This window comes from Erigeron canadensis, chromosome 3 (assembly GCF_010389155.1).
Source record: "Erigeron canadensis isolate Cc75 chromosome 3, C_canadensis_v1, whole genome shotgun sequence".
NCBI classification, from domain to species: Eukaryota; Viridiplantae; Streptophyta; class Magnoliopsida; order Asterales; family Asteraceae; genus Erigeron; species Erigeron canadensis.
In genome coordinates, this window is record NC_057763.1 from 20,622,971 (window position 1) to 20,643,429 (window position 20,459).

General features: G+C 33.8%; 2 protein-coding genes and 1 pseudogene across 2 annotated transcripts; 2 read left to right on the forward strand and 1 right to left on the reverse strand.

Moving 5' to 3' along the window:
* The first annotated feature begins 2,270 nt into the window (after positions 1–2,270).
* Positions 2,271–8,754, forward strand: LOC122594465. The gene is made up of 6 exons (XM_043766916.1): positions 2,271–2,731; positions 6,290–6,472; positions 6,623–6,748; positions 6,919–7,119; positions 7,673–7,840; positions 8,258–8,754. Exons 1-6 carry the CDS (start codon positions 2,453–2,455, stop codon positions 8,567–8,569), a joined length of 1,269 nt encoding a protein of 422 aa, XP_043622851.1. The 5' UTR covers positions 2,271–2,452; the 3' UTR covers positions 8,570–8,754.
* Positions 8,755–13,713: 4,959 nt separating this feature from the next.
* LOC122591654 (cell division cycle 20.1, cofactor of APC complex-like) lies at positions 13,714–17,970 on the forward strand. The gene is made up of 8 exons (XM_043763910.1): positions 13,714–13,815; positions 13,881–14,126; positions 14,261–14,536; positions 15,037–15,594; positions 15,701–15,841; positions 16,168–16,242; positions 16,378–16,812; positions 17,372–17,970. Exons 1-5 carry the CDS (start codon positions 13,714–13,716, stop codon positions 15,839–15,841), a joined length of 1,323 nt encoding a protein of 440 aa, XP_043619845.1. The 3' UTR covers positions 16,168–16,242; positions 16,378–16,812; positions 17,372–17,970.
* A 229-nt stretch (positions 17,971–18,199) lies between these two features.
* Positions 18,200–19,973, reverse strand: LOC122591655 (annotated as a pseudogene).
* Positions 19,974–20,459: the final 486 nt, after the last annotated feature.

The following is a 20,459-nucleotide window of genomic DNA, read 5'->3' on the forward strand; positions in this document are numbered from 1 at the left end:
AATTTTTTTTTTTTTTGTGAACCCCATCTCTTTTCTAGTCATTGTTATTGGAGGTAAATTTACCTAGATTACTTGTTATTTGAGAATTAGAGTTCTTGAGAAGAAATTAAATTAGGAGTTTTTAGTTGAGAATTAGGATTGATGTACATGTTTGTCTTTCGACGTATTTGTATATGTATGCAAGACTATTCATTAAGGTTATGTTTGGCAAAAGCTTTAATTTCAAGAGTTTTTGGGGAGCTTTAGCTTTTAATTTTGAACAAAAAGCTCCTCTTATGTTAAAAGCTTTGTATGGATGCAACTAGCTTTAGCTTTTATTTGAAAGAAAAAAGCTCCAAAATGAAACGCTTCTTGAAGTAGCGTTTCAGGAGCTTTAACTTTTCGATGAAGCTTTTGTCATTAAAAGTACACAAATTCATCTTAAAGCTGCAGCTACAGCTACCATACCAAACAATTTTAAAAAGTAAAAGCTCTAGCTAACAGCTTTCCTTAAAAGCTACAGCTTACAGCTCCAACTAAAAGCTACAGCTACTAGCTACAACTACTTTTGCCAAACATACCCTAAGCATTAACTTACCCTTTTAATTGTTTATCTTTTTTATAGGTAGTTACGGAAGAGAGCACTAGGGAATGTTGTGGATCTTAAAAGTTGTTGGTAGATTGAAGATACTTCGCCAAATTGCGGATAAATGGTATTTTGCTAGAAACCATAGATAATCCTTTCAAACTCTTGCTCATAATGTCGTATGTCTTTTTGATGAAAATGTTGTACATCTTCAATTTCAAGTTCTCGAGTCCTGAATTTCTGTGGTTATATGTTGAAATGATGTCATGGTTATAAAGGTTGTTATGACAATGTGGGTAATGGCAGATAAGTGACCCGTTTGATCATCCATGGAACCTATTTCCTTTACTTGTAAAATGGTAAAAACTAAAGACTTGATATGTATGTATTTTGTAGGTTGTTGGTTTTGAAAATCGGTCATGCTGTGTAATGGTTCAAGTATTTATTGTGCACTACTGCACTTGTGTGAATATTTATCTTGCGAATAATTAATCATTCACATTAGCTTGAAAGTGTACACAACGTGTTTCTTAAGACGGATATTTTTATTCATACTTTTAAATGTGAAATTCAGACTTATCACGTTACAAAGAACTTCAAGATATTATAGCTATTCTCGAATTGGACGAATTATCCGATGTGGACAATTTGCATACCTCATCAAAACGAACATTCTAATAAAAATTTACACACTTTTTAAACATGCATAGAACTAGATGCGAACAAATAACTAATTTTATTATAATAATGAATACATACAAATATGTTTAAATTTAGTTAAACTATACAACCATGCAACACGATTTGTTCTCAACTATACTACCAAATTAATCATATGCAACCAACTTTAGCAATAATATAAAATTACCATAGTCAAGCAATCCTAGCTATACAACCATGAAATCACACTCAAGCAATACTACCAAGTAATCACAATCAAACATGCATGTTAGGTAATACATATAGACATCACAATTCACTATCAAACTAAATAATCACAAGAAGCTACAAAAAGATTTTTTTAGCAAACAAGTATGTTTTTCGTCATGAAATTACAACAAAAGGGCCGTTGAGGACAACAAAATGACTGCCAACCGATAATCCGACAGTAAATATAAATCAATCCAACCCACATAAAGGATGAAATAAGGGCCGTTAGAAAAACCCAAACAGGGTGAAATAAAGAGGTGAGCTACAAACAAGTACATTTTTAACGAGGAATCTTCAAGAAAAACACAATTATGAAGCCTCAATCAAAACCCACAAAAAACGGTGTAATCAAAAAATAAAACGAAAAAAGATTACCCTCCCAATGTCACAACCATCGTCATAACATCGATGTCACAACCATCGCCATAACATCGATGTTACAACATAAGGAGCGTTAACATTACTAACGTGTGGTATTATTCAAAGATGCCGCCCACATCCTCATCCAAATCTCTGGTTCCGATGATTAGAAAATTAGAAAATTGAAATTGAAATCACTGGTTCCGATAATCCAGTTAACATGGTCAATCGTTTAATGTAGTAAGGCCAAAAGTCTAGAAGGCTAGAAACAATGTAATTACGCCAATAGACCCATTAAACGAAAGAAGTCATATAGATAAAATGACAGCCCACAAATAAGCCCATTTAAATATATCTATTATTAAATATACAAATGGTATAAAAGAGTAACAAAATAATGAAATCAGGACAGAAGATGAAAATTAGGATCAGAAATTCATCGCGTTGACAAATTATTAAGTACTATTGTAGTCACAGTTTGGACTGCGAAGGCTTGGATCCACGCTGACTCTTTCTACATCATTTCACCGCCGTGGATTCTCAACAAAAAACCACACACTCTTTCTAATTAATATTAATATAAATATATAATCTGGTATGGCATATAGAAGAAAACAGCAGCAGCAAAGAATTATTGTCAAGGATTCAAAGTTTAATTCTCAAGAAATTCCAATTATAAACCCTAACCCTAATACTAATAATAATAATAATGAATTTTCTTCTTCCGCGTCAATTGCGGAAAACAATAGTTCATCATCATTGGCTGCTAAAGCAATAAGAGCATCTTCTGCTCACCGTGATTCTTCTTTATCTTCTGCTTATACTGAATCCGCTATTTCCCCTCGTAAATTTCACTCCAAACCTCTTCATACTAAGGTACTCTCTCTCTCTCTCTCTATATATATATATATATATACATTTTGTTTATTAAATTATTATATCTGTTATGTATGCGATGTGTGTAAATTATATTATTATATTGTTATTATAGTTTGCTGTTAGATGTTTAGACGGCTCGTAAAACGTTTATGTGACGTTGAGTAGGACTAGTGGTTATACACCTCTGTGAATGGTGTTAGTATAATAAGTAACTGCTTTAGGGCACGTTTACTAGGGAGAATTTTAATTGAAAAAGCGTTATAAAAATCGGATTACAAGAATAATTGCATGCTAAAAGGTCGGTGACGGAGGATATTTGAGCTGAATCAAGCCAAAACATTTAGTTTTAAGTATTTTGAACATTTGTGTAAATGTTTCTGAATATATCTTTGGGATCATAGGAACATGTCATATGTATAATTTCGAAATTTATATATAAATTTCAATCTGAGTACTCGCTACATGATTACCACCAAGCAAGTTTTACTGACACATTGTTGAATTTGGCTGAGAAACTCCACTGTTTGGTGATGATAGATAGATAGATAATTGATAATTCAACGGCAACGAAATCAATTTCTTTGTTTAAGATTTCCGTTTCGTTTGTGATACAACTATGTTTCACTAGAAAAGAACACTGAGAATAATAAATATAAAAGCTTTGCTCAAAGAAACAACTAACTGCATTTGTTATATGTTAGTTGTTTAGCTATTAAAATACAACAGTGACCTACCTATGTTGACCCCTTGACTTTTATCTAACCAAACTATCTTTGGATCTAAATAGCAACAGCGGAACACAGCATTCTGTGTCCCAAAATTACAAAATGAATCTAAATAGCAACAGCGGAACATAACATTCTTTATCCCACAATTACAACATGACCTTTATGGCTTTATGGAGAACTCTACTGGCTAAAATGAAAAAGAATCAGGCATTCAATTTTCTGTCTAGTACACGATTGTGTTCAGTCGTGCAAACTCTTCATTGTGGCATTTGCTTTTTGAATCTGGGTATAGTTGGGTCGCTACTAGATACGAGGGTTTAATGGCATTTTTCTGAATTCTGATCCAACACAAGAATATTTAGGAAAAAACCTAGTATCCTTTGACTAATAATGTCAAATTTACTATTTTTCAGATACAAAAAATGTGTCCTACTTTTTGCATCTTCGGTACCAACTATTTAGATACAAAGACTTTCTACAACAGTCTAATGCAAATTAATTTACATGAGCGAATAGTTGGATAAAACAATTTGTAGTACAACGCTAGTATCTCCACTCGAACACACATATACCTACCTGAGAGATAAAAAGGATAGTAAATAGAGAGACAGGGTTTTACTAGATAACAAGTTATATGAGTTGCATTACAAAAAATATGGGTTGCATTACAGGATGTTGTAGGAGTAAAGTTTTGTACAAGACAACTAATGATTGAAGATTCTGGACATTATAATACCACGTAAAAGAAGATAACTAAAACCGTTATTAATAAAAAGGTTATAATTACCAGATGATGATGAGGATGGTTGCAAGACCGAGAACAAAATAGCGGAATAGTGTGACTGAGAAGCAGCGACGGAGTAACAAAGGGGGAGAAGGAGGGCAAAGCAACCATATATAAAAATTTGGTGGTGGAGAAGGGTCATTAAAATTGGAGAGTTATGACTTTGAAACTTTTTTATATGTGGATGAATGTGAGTTGCATATGCTATTGCTGTTTATACTCCCTTTTTATAAGCTTTAAGCAATTTCTCACGGGTCACAGAAAAATTCATTGTGAACAAATTTATATTTCTTCACCATATGAGAGGAAATCAAAATGCAAAGAAGTGGGAACCGAAATTTGTCTCCTCTCTTCCTACCATATTCCCTTAAAATATAAACCAACAAAGTATATCATATACCAAAAATCTTTTGGGTCTAGACCTTTGATGTCTTGGTCATTTTACTGATACAATCTGAGAAGTCAAAAAAACATGAAACCAACAAGGCAACTATGTGTAGTAGAACATTAGGCATTTTCCCTTTACTGTACCACACACATTATATATATATATATATAGCCACCAATGTAGTTGGAATTGAAGATTTTCTTACAAGCTTGGCCGTTGTTGGTTTTTTGTAGGATCTAAGGTTTAGGATACTACAACATCAACACGTTTTATGATTTATGTGCTACAACGTCATCATTGTTGGTATCTAGCATGAGATCAAAGCGTAATATTTACTGACAATTTCGTATTTGTAGTAAACCTAGAATTACATGCATGATGATCACAAGTTTAAGCATGCAGAATGATAAGTAGAAGCAATGGATACAATACTAAGATTTACTAGAGTGATGGTTGTGTAATGGTAATGTATAGCTATAGTGATCAATTAGCTTGGGATATAATGAAATGCCTTGGCGGCAAAGGCATCCTTCATGAAAGCTAGAGGCATACTAGAATGAGAAACAATGATAAGTAATGGTTAGTGTGCAAAACAATAAGGATTAGTTAGTGTGCAATATTGTATAAGTTGATAGCATAAGGTGGCATTTGTTTTGATAAAAGCAGCATTAGCCGTCTTTAAATAAATGCAGAGTTTTAGTGGTGCTTCATTTGCAGTTAAACAGTCATAATCACTATAAGTATAAGTTTGAACATAGACTAGAATGGGTATGTGTATTATCACTTATAATGTGTTATTTGCTTTGTATAATTGCCCATTAAATTATTTATGAGTAATCTCCAAATTAAAAGCCAACAATTATTAAAGCTAACCAGACCTAAAACACCGTATACGTGGCGTTCTTAACTGCACAACATTGGAACTGGATTCACAGCCGAAAGAGTTAACTATGTCCTAACTTTTGTTATCAAAAAAATAGCAGAGGTACTGTCCTCTTTCTTTGTTTCCCCTGTTTTCAACTGTTATTTCCTCTAAATTTTTAAGGTGCTCTGTTTTTTCTTTGTTCAACTAGCAACTTAAAATGTTAGTGAGATCTGCTAGAGAGATCTGATGTTATCAATCTTGGTGGTCTATCATGGGTATACCTAAAACATCAGAGTCCTCACTTCCGGCTAACAACGTCGTCAATCAAGAAGATGAACAGTGAAAAAGTCTTTACAAATTTTGTACGGGACAATGAATATGTGTCTACCTCGCTAGTTTAGAAAAAAAACTGGGAATGGTTTGTAAGTCCATGCCAAGCCATTCCCATGTACAAAACATGTACGGTCACTCCACTACCCATTCCCGTGTATCTGAGCACCCCCTTAGCCTTCTAAATGTATTTTAAAAGAACAGTGTCACAATTATAGACAGAACAGTCATTAACCAAAGAGGTCACCAACTCTTTTATTCTAGCAAATTCAGTTTGTTTTTTTTTTAGTGTCTTCCCCGTCTTTCATCACATGTCTGTTAATTTACATTCACGGTTTGGTGAGTCTGGCCAGTAGAGTTTGATATGAAATCACACGATATTGTCTTGTGCTTATATATAAGTGTATGCTGCCTAAGTAATCATGCAGTTCCCTTAGCAGATGGTTACTCGTGGTTGTAGGATGATTCAACAAGAAACAATAACACATCTGTGAAGAATTCGGATGAACCTAGACGCGGATTTTGGGGTGCACTTGCTAGAAAAGCAAGGTCCATAATTGATGATGATGATGATGTAGCCCAACAATATGAAACACCTGAAAGGAGAAGACAACAAATGTCCGACACAGAAGCAAAGGGCCAGGTATCAAATTATATGATGATGATGTGCAATGTTATTTTTTCATATACTTATATAATTTGATTCAGGTTTGGAGGCTTGTAATATGTGATGAATAGAGTTACATAATTATGTGGAATGTGAACCTCAGCCTTATTCTTTTGTTATATGCAGTATTCTAGTCAGTATCAGTTGCCTGAAGACCGTCGAAAGGCGGATAATCCTGCATTGCAGAAGGGGCTAAATGCACTTACATCATCCCTCAATTACATTGGTGGCACCATTGGTAATGCTCTTGAGGTAAGCTTCCATTGTATCCATGTATTTTGATAAGTTGACCAAAATTGTCATAAGAGTCCTTGATTGTAACTAAAAGAAATTATAAGAGAAGTTTTCAGTTTAAGTAATGCTTCAATGGTCAATACATATTCTAGGATTTACTTGAGATTTTTGTTATGTGACTCTCACAGGAGGGCATGACAGTTGTGGAGAATCGAACCGCAGACATCATTCAGGAAACACGCAAACTGCATATAAAGAAGAAGACTGGTATCCCTGATGAAACTCCAAATTCAAATGTTGGGACTTCAAGGCAATTATCGCAGATGCGCACTCATACTCAGCCACAGATTCAAACTGATACAGAAATTCAACTGAAGGCCTCTCGAGACGTAAGGTGGCAGAGTGTATCATTGGTTCATATAACGAGTCTATCTTGCACATCTAGGTTTATTTAACGTGGAGTGCTATATCATTATATGGGAAGCAAAACAGGAAGGTCTTAGGTTTGGGCACTATGTGCAGGTTAAGGTCAAAATGGGTAACTTTTGGTACGGTCATGTTTGGTTGACCTGAAGCACTTTATCCCATCTTTTTTCAGTATTATTGTGTTAAGGATGGTTAAAATACATATAATTTTTAAAAAATATTTAGTCTTCCGATCAAGCTGATTGGGAGGTTTAGTCCAATTAAAATTACACTCTAGGTAACTTGTTTGATCCTTTTTAACCTATTTTTATTTATATATCTTACTGTATGGTAACTTAAAGATAAAGTGCAACCCATTGTACATGAGTTGAAGTTGCCACAACCAGTCACTATAATGTGCATTGCAATAGATGTATATGTAATTTGGTTGTTGTGGCAAGAAAGCCTACGAGGAAATCCCAGAACACATGACATACTATTTATGAGATGTATGATATGGGTTTGGTTGCATGACAGGTTTCAATGGCGATGGCAGCAAAAGCAAAGGTTCTACTTCGGGAGCTGAAAACAGTGAAGGCGGATCTTGCTTTTGCAAAGGAGCGTTGTGCTCAGTTAGAAGAGGAAAATAAAATCCTTAGGGAGAATGGAGGAGAAGAAGGTGATCGCCCTGAAGATGATGATCTGGTATGTCAACAAATCTTATGCCTCTGTAGAGATAACAGTTTTGATCCATTTGGCCATTTGCGTATGACCTACTTGGGTTTGTCTTGCTATACGAGGAACATGTTAAATAGGTTGAAAGCCCTTAAAGTTTATAAAAATATATATTAAAATGTGCATATAACCACGTAACTTGTTTCTAAAGCGTAAGATTATTGTTGTCAGAGATGGCTTCTGTAATCATAATTAGTATGTTACCTAGACATTAAAAACGGACAAAAAAAAAGGCTACCTGAATTTCCAAGCCCCCTCCCTCCTCCCATTTTTTACCCTAAATTAAAAGAAAGAAATTAAAAACACAGCGATGGTAATAATGTCATCATCTTTGATATTATACTAGCTGAAAGCCGAGTCATATTACTTTAATTGTTTTGCTTGCAGATTCGGCTCCAACTGGAGTCACTTTTAGCAGAGAAAGCTCGGTTGGCACAGGAGAATTCTGTGTATGCAAGGGAAAATCGGTTTCTCCGGGAAATAGTGGAATACCACCAGCTAACGATGCAGGATGTAGTGTACATAGATGAGAATAGAGAAGAGGTCTCAGAAGTATACCCCATCAACTCCCTCACAACTAGTACAAACCTGACAATTCCAACGACTCCGCGGAATATAAACCCGCATGTAATTGGAGATGTCTCATCTCTACCCATTACTCCCACCAGCCCCTTTGTTGATGTACAACACAAAATATGATTTTTTTTTCTTTCTTGATAGGTTTGGGGTCCTCAAGCTGTTTTACTTGTAGACCTATAATTTATACGTCGTAAATGTAATTGTTAAAAATGTGGACTTTTTATAGTACATGTATGATGTATGTATGCTTATTTTAGATTCAGATTTGACAATTTCTCAATGTTGATTATCATCTATTCAGATCATTCTCTATCTTATGCTCTTATGATGTTCTTGTATATGTCATACTATAATATGATGACCTAGGCGTTATAAAATTATATTTACAAACACGTATTATGTGACATTTTACAGTATAGAAAACTGATACGACTAGTTCATCTTATAAATTGTGAAAGTTTGTTTATAATGAAGCATCTGCCAGTAATTACGACTGTAAAGTATTATGGAATAAAAATATTAAGGCATTGTTGTAGTGTGCCCCAATTATCCCCTATAAAACTTATGGTAATATCTCGTGCTTTATGCTTATGAGTTATTCTTCCAGTCTTCCAGCTACATGCTCTCGAGAACCAATAGAGATATGTGATAGGAGTAGCACGGTTCAATCGATATAGGGGCTCTTGCCTGTTGGGCTCGATAACGAGTCAATACTATTTAGCATAGAAGAAACGCTTATGTACTGAGTTAAATATAAACTCATTGTCAAGTGTGTATCAGACATGCTTGTAACTTTATTAATCACCGTTATTTTGATTTTAGATATCAAGTATAATGCAAACAGACTTTTCTAACTTAAAATTACATTCTTGTTGTATTGGTTAACCCATACGTGGACACTTCATTTAGGACTTAATGAATGAATTAAAAATTAAACAAAAATCCTCTAAAGTTAAATCTTACTATATAGATAAAGTTGGATCATTTTTACTTTTTTATTAAAATCAAAGGTTAGGATTCAGATTTGATCTTTTAATTTTAACCATTAATTTTAATTTAAAGTTTAAAGGTAAAATTGGAATAACTTTAGAGAATCTCTAACTCTTAGACATGTTGTCTTATTCCTCGAAGTCAACTTTCATACACACTAAACGACATATCGAATAACGACCTCCTGTATCTCTAACGTCATGGATAGAGGACCAGGGTCGGATCCCTCCTTAGCCCCTATAAATACATGACCTTGATCTCCATTCAAGGGCCTGACAAAACATACACAAAAAACCCTTAAATATACACTTGGTGACATGAACTTTAACCAAATACTTTACACCAATAGAAAATCGCCAATAAGTAAAACCAATTCATCTACATTTTAATTACAAGATCATTCTCCCTTAATTCGGGAGTAACTTTACCCTTTGAACAATACATGTCCACTTTTAAAGATATTAAGTGCGAAAGTATTCAAAGTAAAAAAAAAAAAAAGGAGGCCCAACTTAACGTATATAAGCCTAATTAAGGTCCAGTATGGCCATAGGGACTGAGAATGAAAACATGAAAGCTACGACACAACCGTTAGGTATGTCACATTTTACGTTTTACTTATTTATTTTTCCCCAGTCAGACTCTCCACAACGGTTGCTTCAAGGCCTTCTTGAGGCTTTCTTCAGACCCTATAACGTTAGGCACCAACCTAATGATGGGGAGTTATACAAGTTCAAAGTGGGTGCTCTAGGTGACTCTGGTGATGAAGATTTTGATGGTTTACATGGAAGCTTTATGGAGAAATAGATAGACATACATTAGTCTAGTTATGTGTTTGTTTGATGTATCATTTGAGTTACTAGACTAAATTTAGTATTAACTTTATCTACAGTGTTTGGGTCTAGTCATACACTTGGTTCATTTCATGCAGTTTTTGCTATCTTTATAATTTTGAGAGCTCAAGAGGACATCTTTTTTTCGACTTAGCATCTCAGTTATTTCCTTTAATTTTCACTTTTTGTATACTAACAAGGATAGAATCATTTTTACCAAGAATATTCAAGCAACAAAGAGTTCATCTAGTGAGGTGTATCATTTGGTTGTCATCGTATTGTTCTTTTGGATTATGAATAGCTGTAAGATAGTCAATTTTATATGGCCTTTGTGGCTCATAAATCCTTATTATTTTATAGTACTTTTGTTTCACAATCTCTTTCACAAACAAAAATCAAATTCACCATTATAACATGGGCAAAGTACTTAAGGTTTTACCGTTTTTCAATCAAAGTACTTTTATTTTTATTTTTATTTTTATCGTTTTATTTTAAGGACACAATTATGTTTTCCTTTTTCAACAAAAGACTTTTGTAAGAAGTAAATGACATAAAGGTTCTAAACATTTCTTGTTTTCCAATCAAGGTACTTTTTTTTAATTTTTCAATTTAAAGACGTAACTTTGTAAACTAAATATATCAGACCATATAAACAAAGTTCACCTGTATGTGTTTGTCAGATAAATTAGGGTTATAAAACATCATCATAAAAATTAAAGTCATGACTAAATTCTTTTCCTTTACTGTGTTACTAGTCTTAATACTCTTACGATGTACGGTAGCTATATAGATTGTATCATAAAGGAATTCAAATGTCTCATACATAATTTTTGAGTATGAAATAAATTTTGGTTAAAGTAAACCAATGATTGAATCTAAGTTATAATAAATAGTAACGATAAATATAATATATGTTTAGTTTAAGTTTTGGATTTACCTTAAAATTTTTAAACTACATCAAAATCGGTAATTGTAAGCATAATGGATGACGGTAAATAAGCTTTTGATTTCGGATCATAAACTCAGTTTTTTAAAGTTTTCATGTTATTAACTTATTTTAAGTAATAGAAGTTGAAGTTTTCATGTTATTATGTGTTTTGTATCTATAAGTTAAGAGTTAGAGTTTAATTCTAAGTCTAATAAGAAAATTGAATCTATATATAATTAAAAAACTAATTAATAAAATAGATAAATTAAAAGAACACATGTTAATCAAGGATTATGCCATTTTTCATTTTAAAAATATCTTAATCCTGTTTTAGTTTATTAGTAGATGGGATCTAGTAATAAAATTTATTTTTAAGGTACATTTCAAAAAAGAAAACAAAGTTACATCTATAAATTAAAAATTGTAAATAACATTACCTTGATTAAAAAATTAGTACCTTGATAGAAAAATTAGTAAAAAATGATTGTCTTTTTATGTAACTAGTGTTATGCTTGGCCGAGGATAACACCTATTCTTTGGTTTTGAGTTTTAGGATGCAACATGGCTATATGTTGTTAACGTTTTTGGTAATACTATGTTTTAAAACAGGTTAATGGTTACTGATTAGCAAAGTGCTATAATTATATTATAATGTAATGTGTATTTAGTACATGAGTAGGTTAAGTACTTCGAAAACAAAAGTTGTAACCAACTTATAGCTTTTGACTCGCAAATGATAAGGTGTTTAGCTAGTAAAAGTAAAAAGAAATAGGAATAACAATTGTAGATTAAGTTGTAACGGGAATTAATTGAAGCAACAAAAATGTTATCTGCCAAGGACAAAGACAACATATAATCTTTTAAGAAGTCATGTAAGCTAATGATAGATTAAGGGTAGACTGATACATGTGGAACCTAAATAAGAAATGTTTAAGGTTGTGTTTAAGTGTTAAACCCAATCTATACTACTATATAAAAATTATAATCTCATGTTGAAAGTTTAAATAAAATAGGACATGTGAATTCACCAAAACACCCTTAATGAATTACATCACCAAAACCCTTAGTATTAAATTACACTATTAGTCCATTATATTATAAAATATCTCTACTAACCCCTTTAAATCTTTACCTACACCAATTGATAACGTCACCATCCGTCACCGTCATCGCCGGCTCGCAGCCGCATTACGTGGATACCATACTCGTATAAGATTATTAAATGTTAAGTGATAGTTATATTAGATTAATATATAAACGTTTGAAAGCAAAAAAAAAAAATTAGAAAGGGTGTAAATTAAATGTTGAATATGTATATTGAAGAACTCAAATTTTTTTGGGTACTTGAATGTTATTGATAGTTTATTGTATTTAGTATTTTTTTTCTATTAACGTGGCAATTAGATGATCAGGCCCACGACTAATTTTGGGAGTAGTGATTGATACATTGATTAGTTGCTTAATTTACTTGTATTTTACTGTTAACACAAAAACTTTTTAAATAGGATATACGAGTAAATAAATAACTCAACTATTTGCCGCGTGTTCGGCCCATATTGTTACTTTTACCGCGTATCGGCCCATAATTAATCATTGCCGTCTTATTCAGCCCATATTGTTACATTGGCGCGTAGAAAAACAGCAACCTATATATATACATTCTTTCACAGCCATTGAAACCAAAAATCGAAATTCACAATTCTCTACTATTATTTCTCAATTTCCATCCTCTTCATCTTCTTGCGACCGATCAATCAATCAATCTTCATCTGCATTTGCTTTCATTATTTCGTCTCTTTTTGTATTATTTCTTATATTATTTCATCTGCATTTGCTTTATTAACCATTATTTCTTCTCTTTTTCTTGATATTATTTTCTTTTTTTCTGTTATTTTATTTCATATAATAATTAAATCTTGTTGATTATGGATGCAGGTTTGATTTCTTTAGCAACAACAACTTCAATTTCATCGAGAAATCGCCTAACCTGAACTCGTCATGATGAGAATGTAAGATTCTTTTTTAATTTAGGGTTTTTACATATTTTTATTATTAATTTATTTATGTATTTCTATATTTCTTGTATAAATTTTGAGTCTTTTTCTCTTAATTAGGGTTTTTAATGGTATTAGGATTTTACATATTTTTATTATTAATTATCTATGTATTTCTATAATTCTTGTATAAATTTTGAGTCTTTTTTTTTCTCTTAATTAGGGTTTATGAAAATTAGGGTTTTTAATAGTACCCTGTTTTGTATTTTTATGAGGTTTCTTGGGTATTCGGGTTTTATAAAGTTATATGGGTCGAATGTTCTTGATGTGATTAGGGCTTTTCATGAAAATCAAATCACAATATGCGAATAGATATAGATTACGCGTAGTTTGCTACTGATTAAGCGCTATTCATGAAAGTTAATGCTTTTTATCTACTTCAGCTATCTTATGATAAATTCAGAAGTAAAGTTAAGACTTTTAATTTGATTACTAAAAGCAGTATTCATATCTTGCGAAAACATGTGCTCTGTATATTGTGATAATAGTGATTTTGTGGCACTATTATGTGTCATGGTGTTACACCTTGTCTTTTTGTTGTGGTTTTTTGATATAAATTTGCGGGTATGTAGGTTTATGTTTATATCTTTTTTGTTCCTTTACTTATTCTTTCCGCTCTGAATTAACAGCTGGACAGATTCATCCCCAATCGTTCTGCAATGGATTTTAACTTTGCGAATTACATGCTTACGGGTGGGAAGGTTCAAAAGAAAAGCTCCTCTCCTTCACCATGGGGAGAAGACTACCTAGAGATGCTTGCTGAAGTTTTCAACATGAATAGGAAACGGATCCTTTCTTTCAAAAACAAGCCGCCTAATGAGACTTCTCCACCTTCCCTAGAGCCATATGTGAAGCCTAGGAGATATATTTCTAAAGTAAGTCTTTTTTCTTCAACTTATAACCAATACTAATTATAATCAGAAACTTTGAATATGAATAACAGCACGTTTTTGATTTGTAGTCAGTTGGTATACTCGTATTGATATTTATTTTTATTTGGAAATTACAGTCAGATAGGACTTTGGATACACCTGATCTTGTGGATGACTACTATTTGAAATTAGTTGATTGGGGTAGCAGCAATTCTATTGCTATCGGTCTTGGAAATAGTATCTATCTGTTGGATGCATCAGACAAGTCAACCCCTTATGAAATTCAATTAGCTGATGAAAACAGTGGCCCAGTTACAAGTGTAAAGTGGGCACCTAATGGAATACATGTAGCTGTCGGTTTGAACAATTCTGAGGTTCAGCTGTGGGATGTTACTACCGCACAAATGGTACGTGTTTTTTTTTGTGCTTTATTTTGTGGATTTCTGTCACTTTTGTTGCCAAAACAGCTAGTTTTACACATTTCTGTCAAAATAGTTTGCAGTCCAAATGTTCAATACATCTTTGACCTAGGCATTGATTTAGAGACTAAAAACAGACCTGATTTTAATGTGTTTATTTTTTGGTTCTGATGATGCATAGTCACTTGGTGTTATAATCTATTGGTGGCAATTCTTGACGCACTTCCCAATTAATAAGTTAATTTGATTCATGTATTATCTGAAACGGGTGAAATGGGTAAAGCTATAAGAATTAGTGAAAATGGATATGGGTAATAAAAAGGGTATCTAAATTCTCAACACCTCTATTCTAAATTAGATTTTTATTTTTATAAATTAGATTTTTTTTCATGTATATAGTGAAAGTTACTGTTACCCAACCAGCCCTGAACTGCCCTTTTTCCACTTTCACTTTTATAAAAGTTCAGACTTCTAACAATATCTTACTTGATCAGTTGAGGATACAAGGCCATCATTCAAGGGTCGGATCTCTCGACTGGAATCATGATATCTTGACAACCGGCAGCATGGACGGTTTGATAAATAACAATGATGTTAGAATTAACTCAAATATTATTGGGACATACAGAGGGCATAATCAAGAGGTGTGTGGATTAAAATGGTCACCATCAGGTCAACAACTAGCGAGCGGTGGCAACGACAACCTTGTCTATATATGGAACCTTTCTTCTAATCAAAGAGTCCACCGCTTCTCAGGCCATACATCTGCTGTAAAAGCTCTAGATTGGTGTCCGTTTCAGAGAAATTTACTAGCTTCTGGTGGCGGAGTAGATGATCAGTGCATCAAGTTTTGGAATTCCAACACAGGTGCGTGCTTGAATTCAGTGGACACAGGGTCACAGGTGTCATGCTTGCTTTGGAGTAGACACGAACGTGAACTTTTGAGCTCTCATGGTTTCAGTGACAACGAACTCACTCTCTGGAAGTATCCTTCTATGAATAAGTTGACTGAACTCCGTGAACATACTTTAAGAGTGCTGCATATGACTCAGGTGCGTGAAGTTAACCTTTCTACCCATAAATCTGACATCTAGTTAAACTGATATTAATGTAAATTAATCATCCCTTGTACTTATGTTTTTATGCTATCTATTTCAGAGTCCAGATGGGTATAGGGTTGCATCTCTAGGTGCTGATGAGACGCTGCGATTTTGGAACGTGTTTGGTACACCCCATGTGGTCAAGAAGGAAATTAAGAAACACGCAGAACCATTTGCTTATGCTGCACTTATTAGATGAGTACGTGACAGTCAAGAAGTTCACTTTTGAATCAGTTTTTGAATAGGTTGTAAAGAACGTAATAGTATAAGCATCTCCAGTTAACTTGTGTTTTGTAAAGTATTTCTATATAATCTGAATGTGTATTCACTATCCAGTGTACAGTATTTCGTTTATGTACTTGTCATTATGCTATTACAGGCAAGATTTATAGAAACATGCAAGATTTATAGAAACTTTTATAAATGTACACAATATTTCTTTTATGTACTTGTCATATATCTTCAAATTCATACGTGTGGCATCTTATATTAACATAAACCTTCTTTTTAATTTTCTCATCCCAGGGCCCAGGCACTAGTGATGATAATAGTTATGCTGCTTTTCTCACTATTTGATCTGGCTAATCAATCTGTACACAAGTAACCTTTATTACTTTTCAATCTGGTTTAAGCTCAGTCTTGGGTTACAACTTTCATGACAAACGTTTATTATCAAATACACTGTGTTCATTTCATTGCATAAAGTTTGTAACTTTCAAGTTTTTTTTGATTTAGGGGCTAAATGCACTCACATCATCCCTCAATTACATTGGTGGCACCATTGGTCATGCGCTTGGGGTAAGCTTCCATCGTATCCATTTTGTTTGATAAGTTGACATAATTTGTAATGGGGTCCTTGATGCTAAAAGAAATTATGAGAGAAGTTTCCAGTTTAAGAAATGTTTCAATGGTCAATACATATTCTGGCAATTACTTCAGATTTTTCTTATGCGACTCTCACAAGAGGGCATGACAGTTGTCGAGAATGGTACTGCAGTACATCATTCAGGAAACACGCAAACTATATAAAGAAAAAGACTGGTATCTCTAACAGGATAGTGATACATGAAACTCCAAGTTCAAGTGTTGGGACTTCAAGGCAATTACTGCAGATGAGCACTCAACCACAGATGCAAACTGATACATAAAAACCACTGAAGGCCTATCAACGTAAGGTGGCTTAGTGTATCATTGGTTCATATAACATGTCTGTCTTGCACATTTAGGTTTATTATAATGTGGAGTGCTATATTTCTATTTGGGCAGCAAAATGGGAGGGTCGTAGGTTTGGTCAATGTGTGCAGGTTAAGGTCAAAATGGGTAAATTTTGGTACAGTCTTGTTAGCTTGACCTGAAGCACTTTGTCTCTATCCCATCTGTGTTCCTTATTATTGTGTTAAGGACGATATACATATACTATGTAAACAATAGTTAGTCTTCCGAAAAAGCTGATTGGGAAGTCTAGTCCAATACAAATTACTCTATGTTACTTGTTTGACCCATCTAAGCTATTTTTATGTATATGTCATACTGTATGATAACTTAAAGATAAAGTGCAACCCATTTTGAAGTACATGAGTCGAAGTTGCCACAACCAGTCACGATCATGTCCTATGCAATAGATGTATATGTAATTTGGTGTTTGTGGCAAGGAAGTCTACAAGGCAATCCCAGAACACATTACATAAAGTAAATGAGATGTATGATATGGGTTTGGGTTGCATGACAGGTTTCAATGGTGATGACTGTAAAAGCAAAGGTTCTACTTTGGGAGCTGAAACCAGTGAAGGCGGATCTTGATCTTGCAAAGGAGTGTTGTGCTCAGCTCGAAGAGGTAAATTAAATTCTTAGGGAGAATGGAGGAGAAGAAGGGGGATCGCCCTGAAGATCATTATCTGGTATGTCAACGCATCTTATGCTTCTGTAGATGTAATAGTTTTGACCCAGTTGCTTATGAATGGGTCAACGTGGGTTTCTCTGGGAAATAGTGGAATACCACCAACTAACGATGAAGGATGTGGTGTACATAGATGAGAAGATAGAAGAGGTCTCAGAAGTATATTCCATCAACTCCCTCACAACACAGTACAAACTTGGTAACCCCAACGACTCCTTGGATTATAAACCCAGTTGTAATTGGAGATGTCTCATCAAACTGTTATATGTGTAGACCTGTAACTTATAAGCTGTAAAATGTAATTGTTCAAAATGTGGATTTTTTGGTAGTACATGTATGTATGCTTATTTTAGGGCCAGACTTGGCAATTTCTCAATGTTGATTGATCGACTATTCAGTCTATTCTCTATTATATATGTTCTTGCCAACCAGTTCCTTTTCCATCTACATGCTCTTGAGAACGAATAGAGTTTTGTGATAGCAGCAACTCGGTTCAATCGTTATAGGGGCTCTTGCTCGATGATCAGTCTAGCGTAGTACTGGTCTGCAATCTTTGTCTGCAAATTAGTTTGCGTAGGTTATAGCAATTGAAGAAGAAAAACCCGACTGAATTATGACACCAAGGTTTTGATGACATAAATCCATTTCTATTAAGAGTAGTTAGTTGTACATAATCAACTGTTTAGTACAAAAGAACTGGAAAAAGAGACTTGTTGATCCATCACTATATGATTTGATATCTGCTGGTTTCACAAGAGCTTTGCGTAACGGACATGTTCTCTCGCGATCAAATCTGTAAAACGACAACTACTGAAACTATACATACACATAATGAAGGTGTTAAAGATAGTGGGTTCAGGCAGTAGTGGGTCAAAATGGATAGCTCTTCAGAGTTTTCAGTGCAAGTCCAAATGGGAGAATTCCGGTTGGGCTAAATATGATTCAAACAAATCTAACCCTTTTTATTTATCATAAAGTGAGATTAGTCATGTTGTTCGATGAACGACCAACAGGTAGGTTTAGATTAAAAATTCAAGAGCACGACATAACATCGAAATGATTGCAATTTTAACGGAACTGTTTTTATATATATGTATTGGGGGTGGGGGTTGAAATTAACACTATTTTTTTGTTTTCAGAAGGAAACTTTCCTTTTATATTCTGTAAAAGCATGTAAGCCACAATATGCATCATGTACAAATTATTTCAGCTAAGCTGCTCAGTAGATGCAGATAAGCCGTAATGGAGCTCTTTACAAGATAAGGCCCTTAACGCAGCCAACACCAACAAAACCTACACAGAAAGAGGCTCCAACTAGAATAAGAAGTATTTTGATATGAATCAACTATTGTATTTCGGTAAATTCATCTGCAGGGTTCGAAATGATCAGTCAGAGAGTTTGGTGACAGGTCATAACAGGTGAATTTTAGTACAGGTCAGGTTTGGTCATGTGAGTAAAATGATTTAGCATGTCCGATGCATTAAAAATACAGTTTGACTTCCAATCTGTTCATTTCATCCTAGTTGATCCATTCCCTATGTACTTATTTTTTACCCATTCTGCCTGTCATAGATAAAATTTAACCAGTTCAGCACATTGATAAGTAAATGGGTCAGACTTGCAAGTTATATACCTCTTGTATGACAAGATGTAAAACATTTTGGGGGGTCGGGCGCCCCTCCCCGCCCCTACAATCCTATTGTAACTGATGAAAATATACTTCCGTATTCTTTATTTAAGAAAAAACGGTAGCAAACGGGGGTAGGCAACAAAGTACGATACAGTAGCAACATTTACTCCACCAGAGTTAGCATCTGCCCCTGGAAGAATATAGCCTTGTGTCAATGAGTATCTTTTGAAAGCAAAGACTTGGAAAACGACTATCTTTAAACTAAAAGCTAACTGGTACAGATCATATATATAGGCTACCTGCTTCCGATTATTACCTCCCATGTTCTTGTAGAACATTAAAAACACCATTGCCCTCTGCCGTGGCATAGACTCTGAGGTGAACAAATTTATCAGGTTATATATTAAGATTCCATCTTATGGGTCTTATAGCTTGAGACCTTGAGTGATACATATGAAACCAAGCCGAGATCTTACCAGTAACCAAGATAACAAACAAAGCATGCTAAAAAACGGCCGAACTGACATTAGTGGAAGTAAAACCAATGGATATAATAAAAACTACATGAAGCATAACCACCTCTGTGATGCTGAGATTAACAAAAAAACTTCCGCTCTCCCTGCAGATAGAAACATTTAATTTGGTTAGCGGCAAGAAGAACAAAGAAACAGAACCTATCTTACAAGAAAGAGAGAGGGCTTCACAAATTTCAAATATGCCTTCAAAGCAGTTTGCTTTTGCAGAATATCATTTTATTTGAATGAAACTGCAGACATCCAAATTGTCCTGAAAAAAGCGAGCATACTTAATTTAGTATCTCAAAAAGTGATACTTAGCTTGTATTACCAAACAACAATGAACATGCAGCCGTTGCCGCTTAATCATTCTTTTATAAAACTTTACATGCTTAGCAGTTTGCATCACTAATCATATAAAGATAGAGTTGACACAATGCAAATCAAACCTTATCTATTTATTTTAGTCTATACGAGATTGTCTGACTGAATTGCATCATTCAAATGATATGCATTGTTTTTGTATTAATACATAGTTTATTTATATGGAAAAAGAATCTCTATAGCAACATAATGTGCAAAATGGGTAATATGAACTCATATAGCGTCCATTTTAAACCATTCTCACACACCGTAAAACACAAGAACGGGTTGTAAAATCTTAGCAGACACCAGTCTAATATGATCTATAATGTTCATATTACTGCAAATAACTAACCTAACATTTGTCTTTTATTGTGTTGAGTTAACTAAAATATTCGACAATATGCTAAC

Bases quoted from the DNA above. Each gene is read 5' to 3' on its own strand.
- LOC122591654 (XM_043763910.1), top strand. From the start codon at position 13,714: ATGTGCTCTGTATATTGTGATAATAGTGATTTTGTGGCACTATTATGT. The intron at 14,537-15,036 runs GTTTTTTTTTGT...TTACTTGATCAG, and splicing joins CTACCGCACAAATGGTACGT to TTGAGGATACAAGGCCATCA. The intron at 15,595-15,700 runs GTGCGTGAAGTT...TATCTATTTCAG, and splicing joins GAGTGCTGCATATGACTCAG to AGTCCAGATGGGTATAGGGT.
- LOC122594465 (XM_043766916.1), top strand. From the start codon at position 2,453: ATGGCATATAGAAGAAAACAGCAGCAGCAAAGAATTATTGTCAAGGAT. The intron at 2,732-6,289 runs GTACTCTCTCTC...TCGTGGTTGTAG, and splicing joins CCAAACCTCTTCATACTAAG to GATGATTCAACAAGAAACAA. The intron at 7,841-8,257 runs GTATGTCAACAA...TTTTGCTTGCAG, and splicing joins GCCCTGAAGATGATGATCTG to ATTCGGCTCCAACTGGAGTC.